Raw genomic sequence first — 15204 nt, 5'->3', positions numbered from 1 at the left:
GGTCACAAATAAGAGGAAGAAAAACTAGGGAAAAGCATCAAGAGTGCCTGAGATTCGTGGAGGCAGAGAAGGAGGTAGCACCTCTCGGGTGATCTTGCGGATATGTAAACAGCCTGCAGGGTCAGTTACCTATAAAAGCCTAGAGAGTAGAGGTTTCAGTAGTTTCATCACTTTGTGCTAGGACCTGCCCCTTTGTTACTGGTGACACAAAGATGCATAAGACACGATTCCTGACTTCACTGGGGGGCTCCTAGTCTAGCCAGGGAAAGTCTGGACCTTGAGTGGGACCGGAGAAGATGGAAATGGGGCATGGAGAGAGATGCAAGATCCCGGAATGCATGCCAGGCTGAGGAGTTTGGGTTTGCCTGGTACGTATGAGGATCCACTGAGCAGTGGAGGGAAAGAAGATACTGCGAAGAAGTCAGCAAGAGGGGTTGCATATACCCCCATCCCCACAAACTGTTCTAGGCTTCACTGAGCCACCCAGAACCAAAACCGGAAAGTTTCCTTCATCCTGCCTCGCTGTATCAGTGTTGCCGGATACTTAGCGCCCCCTAGGAACTTCCAAAGATAAAAAAGAGCCATTTCACAGTAAAGCCTTGTCACAATCGCTCAGTATGTCATGCTCCCTCATCCCCCATTACTTTTAAAACATGCTATATGGTGACAATACTTTAAACAATGGGACTTGATTAGTGGAATTTTAGACACTTGAAGAAGGGATATGGAGAACTTCAAAGATACTCCTCGGAGGCTGGTTTCAATAGAGGAACATTCTGTGAATGGGAAGACGATCTGAGTCCTTTTCCTACTCTGCCACTAACTGTGTGATCTTGAACAAGTCGCTCCTCGTGTTCATGAGCACCCTTTTCGTGGTCTGAAAATTCGAAAAGGATGAGCTTTATGGTATGTGAATTATATCTCAAAAAAAATCAATAGGCACACTAAAATAAGGGAAGAATGCTAACATGTTATAAAGTTATTCCCAGGTGCAGGGATTATGAGTAAATTTCCCCTTCTTTGTATCTTTTCCCTGAATTTAAAATTTTCTGTAATTAGCATATATTATTTGATCAGGGAAAATAATTTTGAAATAACAAATGGATACAACTCAGAGTCACTCAGTGCCAAGGCCCTTGGCACAGAGATGAGGATAAACCTGATAGGCAACAGGGGAGAACTTCAGGAGGAAGTGAATGTGGCCCTGGGATTACCAACTCTTGAATTCCTTTCCAAATTTCTGGAGCAAAATTAAATCCTAAAAATGAAGATACTGGGTTATTTTTCTATACTGAGTTTAAATCCACTCAAAGTGTTTTAAAAATCATACTATACCAGCAGATCCCTATGGCTCATGAACTCCTAAATTACTTCTCTTCCCTCCACCTCTTGTGTTATTTTTTCATTAGTGAAATCTGAGACTGAGGGAAGAGAAAATAGCTGTGGTTGCAACTACAATGTGGGAATTTTAAAAGCCTATATCACAAATACTGGCAATGTTTATGTAATAGACTTTCTTTTCTTTCTGTTGAGAAAAAGAAGGTGTGTCTATGTCTCATAGGGTTTTCCTTAGACTGATTATTTCCTTATACTTGGCCTAGGCAGTGTCTATTTTCCTACTTCATTAACCATTTGAGTTCATGGTAATAAAAACATAATCCCTTGTGCTGCTTGGAAGTAAAGAACTGTGTTTTTTAATTTAAAAAAGTGGCTTACAGTTTAAAATATTCTCACAAACATTGTCATATTTAATTCTCACCATACTCTCATGTTGTATGTAACTGCCCCATTTGTATGTAACTAACCTGAGGCCCAGATAACCCAAGGAAAGGAAATGGAGTGGGAAGACAGGTCTCAGCCGCTGACTGCTGTTCCTTGAGTCAGTCTAGTAGGAGTTCTCTGCTTAAGGCACATTTACTTCTCTTTGAAGCACCACTGCCGTCTGGCTTGGGTGCCATCACTCCTTCCAGTTGGGGTCGAGACCTGTCTGAGTGCCACATCACTCTAAGTCTTGTCTCTGCCTTTCCCTGGCCCTGGTGTCTCCTCCGTGAGGGGCTGAAACACCCCAGTGTGTAAATGCCCGCTGTGGTGGGGGTGTGGGGAGAATGGAGGGGAATGGGGCCCCCTTTCCTTTATAGCACCTGCAGCCACTTCCAGAGTCATCCCTGAACAAGTGCAGTTTTCAGGGGACAAGTGCAGTTTCAGGGGAGCAGAAACATCCATCTGGGTTGCTTTTAATATTTTCAAAAATGAACTATTTCCAAATACATCAATAAAAATGCCGTGCAAACACTTCTGAAAGGGGGCAGTATAAGGACACCAACAGGAGTGGGAGGGGAGGACCATGCTGGAAAGAAACCAGCAAGGAATCCCAGCCTCATTCTTCCTCCTGGCACTGCTGTCACAGGGACTAAGAAATGCTTTGTGAAATCGGGGAGCTTAGCTAAGCACACGGAAAGCAAGCGCCTGAAGGCCGCGTCTGGAATTTGGAGGTCTCGGCGGTAGCGTTTCCGTCTCTGAACAGCTTTGGCCTCAGGCCGGTGGCGATCCCCCTACCGGGCGGAGGACGCGAGCTCCTTCGGCGCTGGTAATGCGGCTCTCGCGCCACCTGCTGGCTCTCTGAATTATTGCACGTTGCCATTTCAATCAAGACTAAAAAAATTGCACGTAATATGTAAAACGTCTTAAAAGTGTGGAAGGACAGACAACAAAATGTCAAAATTCACTTTTTCTGTATGGTAGGATTAAGAGGGATTTTCATTTTTACTGTTTTTATGTTTGTCAAATTGTCTACAATTAAGTGTATCATATAATCCGTTCTTTAAAAAGCAATAAAAGTTGTCTTCCAATTTAAAAAATTATTATAATATGATTTATTCTGGCTTCATTTTTGCATTTAAATCTTTAAGTTTCCTGGATTTATTTAGTTTAAGAGATGAGTTATGGATGAGGGTTTTTTTCCCCCCAGAATGACTAGTTGTCCAACCTCCAGCAACCTAAATATCCATCAACAGGCAGGTGTCTTGTTAAATAAATTGTGCTACAGCCACCACTGGAATATTATGCAGACAGAAAAGGATGAGAAAGCTTTATGTCATGTGCTGATAGGACAGATGCTCACAGCACATTCCTAGGTGGAAAAACAAGGTAGGGAACAGTTTATATATGATTTCAAATAGATTTTTAAAAAGACTATATTCATGATGTATGTTTCTATTTAGATGCATTCTTGTAAATTCTTTAAATATTTCTGGACAGATACAGAAGAAGCTTAACAATGGTTTAATTGTTCCAGGAGGAAGGAAGGAAGGAGAGATTTTACTTTTCATTTAATCCCTTTGATAGTGGTTGAGTTCTTTTTCACTATGAGCATGTATTACGTTTGTTTTACTTCGTAATAAATAAAAATAATTCAGTGGGACATTGACTTTTATGTGTCTGTGGTTTTGTGTCCTTAATAATCATGCTGTCTTAAGATCAGTCACTCAGTATGTGTTTTGATTGATTCTGTTCCCTTTGATGCTTTCCCCCCACCAATATAAGGGCTAAAATGTATTGAGTGTGTTCTGTGAGTCAGGCACCCTTCCGATTATTGATGATGTCATTATCCTCAGTTGCAGATGAAAAGCATGAAGCAGAGAGAAGGTAGGGAACTTGCCTAGTATTATCCAGTTGGTAGGGCTGAAACTTATCCACAAACACTCACATTCCAGAACCTGTGGAACTTAAACTACTATGCAATACTGCCTTTTGTTAAACTTGCAGAAATTAGAAGAAAACTTTTATTTTATTTATTTGTTCAGTAAACATTTTCTTCATGTTTAGTATATGCCAGGTGAGAAAGCTGTTAAACCCTTTTTTGCTTTTGTTAAGGAAGACTTCCTGGAGGAAGCACAGTGGCGTTGCGGTAACAATGGTGGCCCACTGGAGCAGCAGGAAGGCAGTGTGGAGGACTTTTGCTGAGAAGGCCACGTCCTCTTACTGTGCATTACATTGCCGGGCCTCTGTAGGCTGGAGCTAGTGTCCTACCCTCAAGAAGCTTCAGTCTCTGGAGGAAATCATGTTAGTTCCACTGGTGGATCTGCTATTTGAGGGAAGCAGAGAGCGCTAGTGTGTTGCCTTTAATACAGAAGTGGAAAAACAACAATTCTCAGAGTTATTTGTTCACTCGTGTCAAAGATTTATTTAACCCATTAATGAGGGAACCAGGAAGAAAAGGAATGCCAGAGTAAGACTGCTAATTTAGATATAAGACTGGTCAACAACTTTCTAGGACAATAGAACCCAAATTCCTTTGTGGTAACTTCTTTATTGGGCAAGTAAACCCTATCATTATCAGCCACTAATAGTACAGACTGTAGATGTCTGTACCTTTGTTGATTGTCATTTATGAAATACACTGAAACAACTAAGTGACATTCTCCAGGAGAGTCAGATGCATATCAAGCAAGCCCTTAGGGAAGGCTATGGAGTGATAACAAAACAACAAAAAACAAGCAATCCTCATTTTACTTTTCCAAGTTGGAGGAATTATTCTTTCACAGAAGAGAAGAACCCATTTGGCTTCAGAGATAAGCTACCAGGGTTACTTAGTAGCTAGATGACCTTGAACAAGCTACTAACCCTCTCTGGACATCAGTTCCTTGGCCATAAATGGGAATGATGATACTGTGCTAGTATTTGTATCTCCCGTGTGAAAGAACGTAGGGCCATAAGATGGGGCTCACTTTTTTAAATTATTCAAATTCTGGTCTGAGAATGGTTAATCAATACTTGCAAATCTTCTTACTTCCGGGTTAAGTTTGAAGAGGAGCCAGAAGCTAGCTTGCAGCATCTGCAGAGAACGCGGCTGCAGGGGGCAGGGAGGCAGCTGTGTGTGACCTCGAATTTTGGTGGAAGGAAAGGAGGCCTGTCAGTCACACCCAGCCCCTCCCTGCAATTTCCCCGAAAGTGCCATCTTGCCAACTTGCAGTCCTTCATGTAACCATCCCACTATTAAACTGGGACCATGCTTGCCATCATTTAGAGTCAAGAAAATTGGTCTGTTCAATCTGCCTGGATGGTGGAGGCTGAGTCTGGGGAATTGAAGAAAGAGGCGGCAGGACTCTATGCTTGTTCTAGATTATTCCAGCTAGCCCTGGTCAGTTAGTGGCAGGAAGGCAAAGGCCTCTCCTCAGAACAAGCCAGTTCAGTGAAAAGACACCAACTCAAGCCTGAGCAGACTCACCCCATTCCTATTTCGAGGTGTCTTGGGGAAAACTGAGAATGGATGTGACCCTGAGCAAATGAAACACAGTTTAGCTGCTCACCATGTACTAGCCATGGTCTACTCCTTTTTTGTTCTATCCTCAAAGGGTTCTTTTTGCTCCTAATAGAGTTCGAGGTCTTCCTCCCTGCCCATCTCAGCTGCTTTTTGTGGATTTACATACCAGAGGCTTCCAAACCACAGTTCAGAAATGATCTGGAGAGAAAGGAGCGCTGAGGACGGGGCCTGGAAAGGGTGCAAGATGAGCTTTCTACTCGCCCCTCTCTGCGGGAGGCTGTTTGTTGAGCTGGGTGGAAGCCAGTCAGATGCGCTGGGTCACAGTGTCCTGGCTGAAGAGACAGGCGGCTATTTGTCTTCTCTGATTTGTCCTTCTCTCTGGGAGGAGGAGGGAAGGATTAGCAACGGGGATGGAATTGACAGGGAAAAAACAGTCAAAGCCCTAAGGAGTACAGCGGGGGTGGGCTCTCTGGTGCCAGGTAGAGCCCCTGAGAAAACCCGGCCCCCTCCTCTGACTCGGAGAATGGAGGAGGTGGCGGGGAGGAGGGGTTAGTGGAAAACTCCTCTGCGTGGTCTTGGGCAAGTCACTTGCCCCCATCTCCTCTTCTTTATCAGGTAACTGAGGAAGCCAAGCGTCCAAGGCCCCCTCCAGCTCTCAAAGTGCATGATTCTAATAACATGAAGTTCCTGATGTGGACTTGCTCAGTGGAGAGAAAAGGCTAAGAGATGGTTGGAAGCTTGAAATGTTTCCAAATGACTGTTTATGCAGGGTGTCCTCTCTCTGCACTGGGAGCGAACAAAAAAGAAGTGGACTTATTCTGGGAGTTGGGAATGTTCTGTGTCTTGATCTGGGGAGTTAGGTCGGTGGTGTACGCACATGTAACGATTTATCCAGCTGCGCACTTAAGATCTGTGATCTTTGTTGCGTGTAAATTGTACCTCAATGGAAAGGTTTTACAAATGAGTTAAACCTCAGCAGGAGTTTTGCCTTCATAAAGAACTTCCTAACAAGGGGGACTTCAGAGAAGTGAATTCCTACCCAGGGAGGTTAAGGATGTCCCTTCTCTTGAGAATTTTAAGATTACCCATCTGTGCTTAGAGGAGGTGGGGGGAACAAATAAGATGACCTCTTTCCGGGAGAACCTCCCAAAGTCCTTCATCCTCAGAAATTCCCTTGTTCCTTCCCAGGCACAGAAAAATCTTTGCTGCCTAGCTTCCATCTCTTCTATTGCAATTCTAACCATTCCCTCTGCCCTCCACGGAGCCCAGCCAGGCCCCTGGATTCACACAAAATCTCTTTAGGGCCTTGAAGCTTGGAGTATTGAGGGGAACCCTGATTCCACCTTCTCACCAACTATTCTCTCCCCCTCTCCTGTTCTCCTCTTGGGGATGTCAGTTCCTGTTCTGAGCCCGCCCCTACCCAGGCCCTTTTTCCGGTGGTGTGTGCCAGCCTGTCCTGCATCCCACATCCCCAGCTGTTGACATTTCATTGTCATTACCCACAAGACAAAGAAAGGGCCCCTTTTATTCAACAATAGGGGGAAAGATGGAGACAATGAGAAATTGTGCTTCCTGTGGGTGGGTCCAGAGAAGGACAAGACAGACAGACAGACTGGGAGGCTGGACAGGAAGGGTCTGGTTTCTTGAAGCAGCTGGAGGTCCTGGAAGTCTGGGTCCCACCTTGAGAGCTCTCTGCACAGGCAATGCGCCCCCAGGCTCCGGCGGGCAGAGGTGAGGCCTTCGCTGGGTGCAGGCGGGGAGGAGGCAGCTGCAGCTTGACAGCTATGGATCTTTGAGCCTCATTTGCAGTTCATCCCCGTGCCCATTGGTCTAACATCCTCATGCCCACCAATCAGTCCACCCTTTCTCTGGTCCCAGGGCATCTGGAAGAGACGAGGCACCCCACTCTCCACATTCTTCCAGGTAATCATTCCAGGGCTGCCTCCCTTACTCCCCCCACTTTGTGGGTCCCAACCCCTCATTCCAAGCCCCACATCTTCCCACAGCACTGTCCCTAGGACAGTGAGTGCCGCCGACACAATGCCTGGTCACAGGGCTGGACACCAGTCACCTAGCCTGGCTTAGTGGAGGGGCGGTGGGTGGCTTGGCACCTTGGCTGCTTCTGTGAGCAGAAGCCCTTCCTCAAAGGCCCCGAAGGAGTGACTGCACCCAGGACCTCTTCCTCAAGCAGGACAGAAAGCTGCCAGTCACTGCTCCCTCCATCCCTGTGAGGACACCGGCTTCTAACAGGTAGGCACTGGAGCTGCTGGTCACTCTCATTCTCTGTGAAGGGTGTGAAGAAGATAGGTGTGTGCCTGCTTTGAAATGCGGAAATATAGATCAGTGACTGACAGACCAGTGCTTGAATCGCACCATCAAATCTGGTCTCAAATCCCAGTGAACTCCTCTTACCAGCTGTGCCAGTGACCTCACTCAAGCTTCCTAAAATGGGTGTACCTTTGCTTGAGCACGTATAAAATGGGATTCAAACTCATTCCTACCTCCCAGGATTGCTGAGAGGAGTAAACATAAGGGTATACACGCAGAGTGCTTAGAGCAGGGTGAGGCACATTCACCTTTACACATGCTAGTGCCAGCTCTCATGACTCAGTCTCCTGTGCCGCTGTGTCCCAGGCTCTCCTGTACAGAAGTAGCGCTCCCACTCATGTCCCTGTCCCTGATATTTTCCCTTTTAACCACTGGGAAGTTCTTTGGGTGCCTAACCCCCATTTCTCCTCTTGCCAGCTCATCTTTGGCCTTCATTTGGAGAAAGGAGCTCAGCTCCTTAGCTTTCCGACTCCTCCTCAGTGTTACCACCCTCTCCCCATGTCCCAGCTTTCCTTTCCAGAAGTCCTTACTGTGAGCTCATTCATTAACACATGATTTAGCACCTACTGTGTGCCAGAAACTGCTGGGAGCTGCAGATAATAAGCTAACACAGACACAGCACTCGCTTCATATCAGGTACTATTTTAAGCATTTTATGTATGTTATTTCATCTACTCCTCAACTAGATGTGCATTATTATCTACACTTACTGATGAGGACCCTCAGGCAGAGAGAAGTGAAATAACTCCTTCAAAGTCATGCAATTAGGAAGTGGAGGTAGAAAATGAATAAAGCTAAGTTGAGGTTCTCGGTTCAATTTTTAAAAATGGTCAAGATGAAGACTGAAAATCAATTACTGAAAGTTGCGTTTGAAATAATTTTTACAACATTACAATTGGATATTTTACAACTTTATAATTACTGGGAAGCTCACTACATCGTCTAGATATGCATATGTATTACTTTCAAATTCACAGTTATTTAGTTGCTAATATAAGTACTTCTAAGAAAAAAAAGTGCCCAGTCCAGTGCAGTAGGGGAACCCGATGAATAGGTCATAGAGCACTACAGGGTGGTGAAGTAGGGAAGAGGAAAGGTTTTCCAGAGGAGGTGAGTCCCAAACTGATGCCTTTGAGCAGAGGTGAGAGTGAACTTGGACTATTTTGGAGCCAGAAGTCTAATGTGTCTGGAGCACAGGGCCGAGAGCACAGGAGGTGCACAATGTTGGAGATGCGGGGAGAGGCTGGATTCCAGGGAGCTTGGAAGCTGTGGTTAGGAGACGACTTTATCCTCAGGGCCGAGGGAGCCACTGTCTTTAGCAGGAGAGTGACCAGATCACATCTGCTCTGGTTTTGGATGGAGAGTGGGTGTTGGGAGAGCGCAGAGACTGGAGCTGGCAATCAGGTAGCAAGACTTGGGAAGCAGCACTTGTGATGAGAAGTGGGGAGAAGTAGAGGAGGTGTTAAAACAGGACCTGCTGACTGAAGGGATGGATGTGAGAGGATGAGGGGTGGGCCCAGGAGGCCTGGCCCAGAGGGGAGTTTATTGCCCTCCTGCTCCCATCACCTTCTTTTTGCCACAAACATCAGCTCCTTTTCTGCCCCCACGGCTTCTGGCTGGACAGTCCCCTCTGAGGAACCCCTGATGGAGACCATCTCCATCCCCCCCATGCCCTTAGTCCTAAGGAACGCCCACCGTTTGTGCCCTGCAGACCTTGCTGGGTTGCCTCCCCATCATGCCTGGCAGGCTCAGCCTCCCCGCACTCTGCCACTTCCTTCTCCCTTGGGCCTTCACCATCTGGCACAGAGCCCTGGGGGACCCAGGTAAGACCTCAGCCCGGCCCAGAGTCCGGGGAAGAGTGGGGCAGAAGCTCTAGGTGTGTGAGAAGTGCTGAGGGCAGCTGCAGGAGGTGCCCAGGGAGAGTCCTTGCTGAGTGAGCCATGGACGAGAGGCTTGGGGGGGTCTGGGGAACAGGGTCTGGATGGGCACTTGGGGCCGTGGGGCCAGGGGATTCCTGCCACTGTGACCCCCTCTGCTCAGCACCCCACCCTGGCCCCCACTACCTCCTAACCCCCATCCACGAAGTCATTCACTCTCGTCGTGGGGCCACGGCCACGCTGCCCTGCGTCCTGGGTGCCCCGCCTCCCAGCTACAAGGTGCGCTGGAGCAAAGTGGAGCCTGGGGAGCTCCAGGAAACGCCGGTGCTCATCACCAACGGACTGCAAGCCAGGGGCTACGGCCCCCTGGGAGGGCGTGCCAGGATGCGGAGGGGGCATCGGCTAGACGCCTCCCTGGTCATCGCCAGCGTGCACCTGGAGGACGAGGGCAGGTACCGCTGTGAGCTCATCAACGGCATCGAGGATGAGAGCGTGGCGCTGACTCTGCGCCTGGAGGGTGAGGCCCTTCGGGTCCCGCCTTTCTTCTCTTGTTGGGGTTCAGCCGCCTTCTCTCGGGGGTCCCAGGGTTCCTCTCCTGCCCGCTCCCGGGGTCCCCCCAGCCCTTTCTCCTAGACTGCGCCGCTCTCCTCCCCACGTCTGCCGGCCCTCCCCGGGCTGTCCGCCACCCCCCAGGTGTGGTGTTTCCGTACCAGCCCAGCCGGGGCCGGTACCAGTTCAATTACTACGAGGCGAAGCAGGCGTGCGAAGAGCAGGACGGACGCCTGGCCACCTACGCCCAGCTGTACCAGGGTGAGCGGCCGAACGCGGGGACCGCCAGGCCGTCTCCGGGATGCCACGTGGGCCCCAGCGGGGGCGTGCTCGCGGCCGGGCGCCCGCGGGTGACGCCCCCAACCCGCCGACCACGCCCCCCATCTCCCGCCAGCGTGGACGGAGGGTCTGGACTGGTGTAACGCGGGCTGGCTGCTTGAGGGCTCCGTGCGCTACCCTGTGCTCACGGCGCGCGCTCCGTGCGGAGGCCGAGGTCGGCCAGGGATCCGCAGCTACGGGCCCCGCGACCGGAAGCGCGACCGCTACGACGCCTTCTGCTTCACCTCCGCTCTGGCGGGTGAGGGGCGGGGCGAGCGACCCCTGCGACCGGAGGGGGTGGGGCCCGGCGGGCTGCGGGGGAGGGACCCCGCCGGCCACGGGGCGGGCCGAGCGAGCGTGGCAGAGATTTGGGGCGGGGTCTGAGGAATGGGGCGGGGAAAGAACTGGTTGCTGCGGATCCCCCGCAGGCCTAGTCCCTTCAGGACATCGCCCCCTCCATCGCTCCGCCCACTCAGGATCCAGCCCTCCTCCCGCAGCTCCACTGGCGCGCTCCCTCACCTCCTATCCAAGTTGGGTTCCGCCCCTCCACAGCCTGCCCCCGACTCTGCTCCTGCCTCATCCCGCCCTGCCGGCTCTTGGCCAGTCTCTGACCCGCTCCGGTCCCCAGGCCACGTGTTCTTCGTGCCCGGGCGGCTGACGCTGTCTGAAGCCCACGCGGCGTGCCGGCGGCGTGGGGCCGTAGTGGCCAAGGTCGGGCACCTCTACGCCGCCTGGAAGTTCTCGGGGCTGGACCGGTGCGACGGCGGCTGGCTGGCTGACGGCAGCGTGCGCTTCCCCATCACCACGCCGCGGCCGCGCTGCGGGGGCCTCCCTGATCCCGGAGTGCGCAGCTTTGGCTTCCCCAGACCCCAGCAGGCGGCCTACGGGACCTACTGCTACTCCGAATAGCGGCCCACTGCACCCCTTCGGCGTGCGCGACAAAGCCTGCGAGTCCGGGTGGGCGTCGGTCGCCCCTGTCCCGCGAACCTCCCCTTCCGTCAGGCTAGGAGCACCTCCTGCTGACCAGCCTTCCTGGCCGAGGGCTGCGAGCCACGGATCCTGGCTGGCTGGGTGTCGGGAGGGGAGGTGCTGGCGCCTCTGGTGGCAGGGTGGGCCTTCGCACCCACGGGATTGAGGACCAGCAGCGGTGCGCCTGCCTCCGCATCCTTTGCTAGGGGGCGGAGGGCGCCCAGGGGACATTAACTGACTTCTGTGTTTAGCAATAAAATAACTTGAGGACTCTTTGTGTTGGGCGAAGCTGTAAGCGCAGCGAGGCATGGCGGGTGAGGGGGATGACCTTGGACTCAGCGTGCCGACTGTGCCCCAAGAAAAAGTAAGAGGAGGAGCTGTTGCCGCTGGGGAGAGACTTGCGAGGAGAGGGCAACAAAAGGTCGAGGGAGACCTGGAGGCACCGTGGTCAGCCTGGCTGGCGGACTGACGCCAGAGAACTCAGGGTGGTGTTGCGCCAGGCGCCACACGGGGGCGCCACACACCAAAGCTTAGTTCAAATCTGCCAGGAGAAAACCCCCAGGTCTACCGACGGCACCACAGAACAAACATTAGATGGACCTAAACGTACCTCAAAATGTGTTTGTATCCTGCCAGTCTCCCAGAAGGACTTGCAGGACTGCTTAAAGACAGGAAAGTCATACGGGAAATTAACTCTGCGGGCACCAATGCTAAAGAGGTTCCTGCTGGGTTGCTAGTTCAGGGTGATTGTGCATAGGGTTTAGCATTCACCACCATTATGGCCGCCAAGGCGAAAGGGCGACCGGAACCAGGAACATTCTTAACATCTAGCTAAAGGAAACGTACCAGGACCTCAAGACACAAACTCAAATGTCAACTTGTTTTTCTTTAATATATAAATACTTTCGGATTTTATTTAAGCGGTCTAACTACAACACAAAAAGCCTGCGCTAGCGAATAAGAGTGACTGGAGCAAAGGATGTGAACTTCTTAACGGTGCTCAATGCATGTTGTAAAACTGCTTTCTAAGAGGGTTCTTGCAATAATTTTTTAAGAGACTTCTTATGGGACTTTATATACAGGGAATGATCAAACGAACAGCATACCAGTAACCCTCGTGCAGCAAATGCAGTATTTGTGCCAATTCCTAAGCTTTGGTTTTCTCTTCCTGGTCGCTGGATAGTAATATTTGCCTCCTAAGTTAGTTGTGAGCAATTAACTGGCAATGCATGTACTGGGTAGTACATGTCTGAAACACATAAGGGCCACTCAGAAAGTGGTACCTATAATAATTAGTGATTATTATTACTATTATAACAGAACTACAATAATAATTATTATTCCAGATTCTTACCAGGTAGAATAGGATTGGTTGCTGTAGCGCACTCTATTAGGATAAGTTAACTATGCTGTGATAACAAACAACTCCCAAATTTCAGTGGCTTAAAACAACAAAGGTTTGTATCTCACTCAGGCTACATGTGCATCATGGTCAAAAGGAGACTCTTCTCATTTTAGTTACTCAGGGACCCAGGCTGACAGAGTGGCCTCCATAGCAAATGCTGTCAATCATCATGCTAGAAGGAAAAAAATAAAAAGACCCCTGGAGCTCAGACGGTCACAGAGGATCACTACAGCTTGGAGGGACACCTGTCCCTGTCTCATCTGTTCACAACTCATTCTCTTCTGTGAACTAATAACATGGCCCCACTCAGTCACAAGGAGGCAGGAAAGAGACATCTTATCTTGGCCTAGAAGTGGAACTGGAAATATTTGATTAACAGCACTAATATCTACCATAAGCACGAAAGAAGACAGTCTAGATTCTGGGGCCTATTGGTAGTCACCCACTCCCCCACTGCGTGCTCTTCCGGGTTTTCTAAGTTCTGGCCTATTTTGAAGTCAGAGCCCCAGAAGGCCAAGACTGTGGGCCCAGAAGCTCAGCAGGAGGCCTTCAGCCTTTGTCAAGAGACCATATGAGAAGTGGTCACAGGAGTTGTTTTCCATTTGTTGCCAAGTTCTGGTTCCTCAGCCATAGTATTACCTGACAACTAATTCTTACAACTACTCTCCATATTGCTGTAACAATTTTTTTAATGGAGTATTTCAAACATACACACAAATAGAATAGTATCACGAATCCCCCATCATCCAGTTTGACCATTTCACAATTCTGCCCTTCTTGTTTCATGAATCCCTGCTTGTGTTTTCTTTTGCTGGGGGTATTTTAAAGCAAATCCCAGACAGTCTATCATTTCACTAGTAAATACTCAGTACTATTTCTAACACACAGTGACTTAAAAATAACCACAATTCCATGATCACACTCTGCTGACTAAATTAATGTCATCTGATACTTAGTTCATGATCAATTTCTCCTGCATATCTAAAAATATATAATATTATAGTTGATTTGTTCAAATCAGGACTCAGCTAAGGTCTACTCATTGCATTTGATTAATTTTTTGGAGTTACTCTTTAAAGCATCTTTTAAACTGTACTTCTTCCTTCTTCCTCTTATCTATGCCATTTTGTTTGTTTGTTGAAGAAACTGGGTCATTCTCCTGTCAAGCTTCCCATATTCTGGATTTGGCTGAGTGCATCCTTGCAGTGTCATTTAACATGTTCTGCTGTCCCCTGTAAATTACATTTATATTTTTATTTAATTTGATTTAATATTCAGTTTGATTAAATGGCCATTCACTTTTTCCAGGAATATTTTATGAGTGATACCATATACTCCTTTCATCACATCAGGAGGTATGTGGTGTCTGGCTGTTGTACTAAAATAGTGATGCTAAGGTTGAGCAGTAAATTCACGTAGTGTCAGTCTGATCCATTCAAAGCTCATTTCATTAGTTTCATATTAGCTGCTGTAACAAATCACCACAAACTTGATGGCTTGAGACAACAGAAGTTTATTCTTTTACATCCTGGAGGCCAAAAGCCCAAACTCAAAATGCTGGCATTTCCTCTGGTGACTCTGAGAATTCTTTCTTGCCCCTTCTGTCTAGTGGTAGCCAGTGGCATCCCTTGGCTTTCTGTCTTCAATCTCTGTCTCTGTGGTCACATTGCCTCTTTCTCTTCATGTGCCTGTGTCTTCTCTACTGTCTCTCATAAGGACACTTGTCACTGGATTTATCCCACCTGGCTAATCCAGGATAATCTCATCTCAAAACCATTAACTGTGTTAAAGGAATGAATTCATGTAATAAATTGTATCTGCAAAGACCATTTATCCAGACAAGTTAACATTCACACGTTTCAGGGACTAGGATAAGGGCATAACTTTTTGTGCCTACAAGCTAACCCACTACACCCATCAATTTTTTACCTACTGGCTGCTGATAGTCATTGTCTAGATCCAGTATTACATTAGGAGTGCAAAATGGAGATGTTCTAATTTCATCATTGCTCTTTCATTTACTAGCTGGGAATCATCTATAAAGAAAAATTTCCCTCAATTATTTTATTACTCTAACATATAATCCATTTGGGAAAGGTAGACTTAATGCCTGATTCTCTTCCATCTGTCTTAGATGCAATGGACTAAATGTTTGCATCCCCCAACCCCCAGCCTCCCACCCCACCTCAAATTCATATGTTAAAAGCCTAATGTCTAAGGAGATGGTATTTGGAGAGGGGGCCTTTGCGAGGCAATTAAATCATGAGGGCGGGGCCCTCATGACGGGATGGGTGTCATTATAAGAAAAGGGAGAACTTGCTCCCTGTCTCTGGTCTCCACCATGTGCGAGTGCAATGGGAAGACACCAGATCTGGGGGCCTCCAGAACTGTGAGAAATAAATGTTTGTTGTTTAAGCCACCCAGTCTGTGGTAGCGCGTTATAGCAGCCTGAACTAAGACAACAGGGTTCCCCAAAAACAGATGTTGAGCCAAGA

The 15204-nt window shown here is 48.5% G+C and overlaps 1 protein-coding gene across 5 annotated transcripts; it reads left to right on the top strand.

Annotated features, from left to right (window-relative positions):
* The first annotated feature begins 6858 nt into the window (after positions 1-6858).
* On the top strand, positions 6859-15204 carry HAPLN2 (hyaluronan and proteoglycan link protein 2). Of its 5 annotated transcripts, none has more exons than XM_057495060.1 (8): positions 6859-6994; positions 7142-7186; positions 7455-7513; positions 9303-9414; positions 9632-9985; positions 10162-10278; positions 10412-10594; positions 10964-11579. In XM_057495060.1, the coding sequence occupies exons 4-8, from the start codon at positions 9327-9329 to the stop codon at positions 11242-11244; spliced, it is 1023 nt and encodes a 340-aa protein (XP_057351043.1). In that variant the 5' UTR covers positions 6859-6994; positions 7142-7186; positions 7455-7513; positions 9303-9326; the 3' UTR covers positions 11245-11579. The 5 variants fall into 5 exon arrangements, with proteins under 5 accessions (XP_057351043.1, XP_057351042.1, XP_057351040.1 ...); XM_057495059.1 differs by having other exon boundaries at positions 7412-7513; XM_057495057.1 differs by lacking the exons at positions 6859-6994; positions 7142-7186; positions 7455-7513 and adding an exon at positions 8911-8995 and having other exon boundaries at positions 10964-11292; positions 11556-15204.

Source organism: Manis pentadactyla, chromosome 19 (assembly GCF_030020395.1).
Source record: "Manis pentadactyla isolate mManPen7 chromosome 19, mManPen7.hap1, whole genome shotgun sequence".
In the NCBI taxonomy this organism is placed as follows: domain Eukaryota; kingdom Metazoa; phylum Chordata; class Mammalia; order Pholidota; family Manidae; genus Manis; species Manis pentadactyla.
Note: the sequence above shows the minus strand (reverse complement) of the source record. Positions and strands in the feature narration are given on the sequence as shown.

Bases quoted from the DNA above. Each gene is read 5' to 3' on its own strand.
- HAPLN2 (XM_057495057.1), top strand. From the start codon at position 8,948: ATGGAGAGTGGGTGTTGGGAGAGCGCAGAGACTGGAGCTGGCAATCAG. The intron at 10,279-10,411 runs GTGAGCGGCCGA...ATCTCCCGCCAG, and splicing joins CTACGCCCAGCTGTACCAGG to CGTGGACGGAGGGTCTGGAC. The intron at 10,595-10,963 runs GTGAGGGGCGGG...TCCGGTCCCCAG, and splicing joins CTTCACCTCCGCTCTGGCGG to GCCACGTGTTCTTCGTGCCC.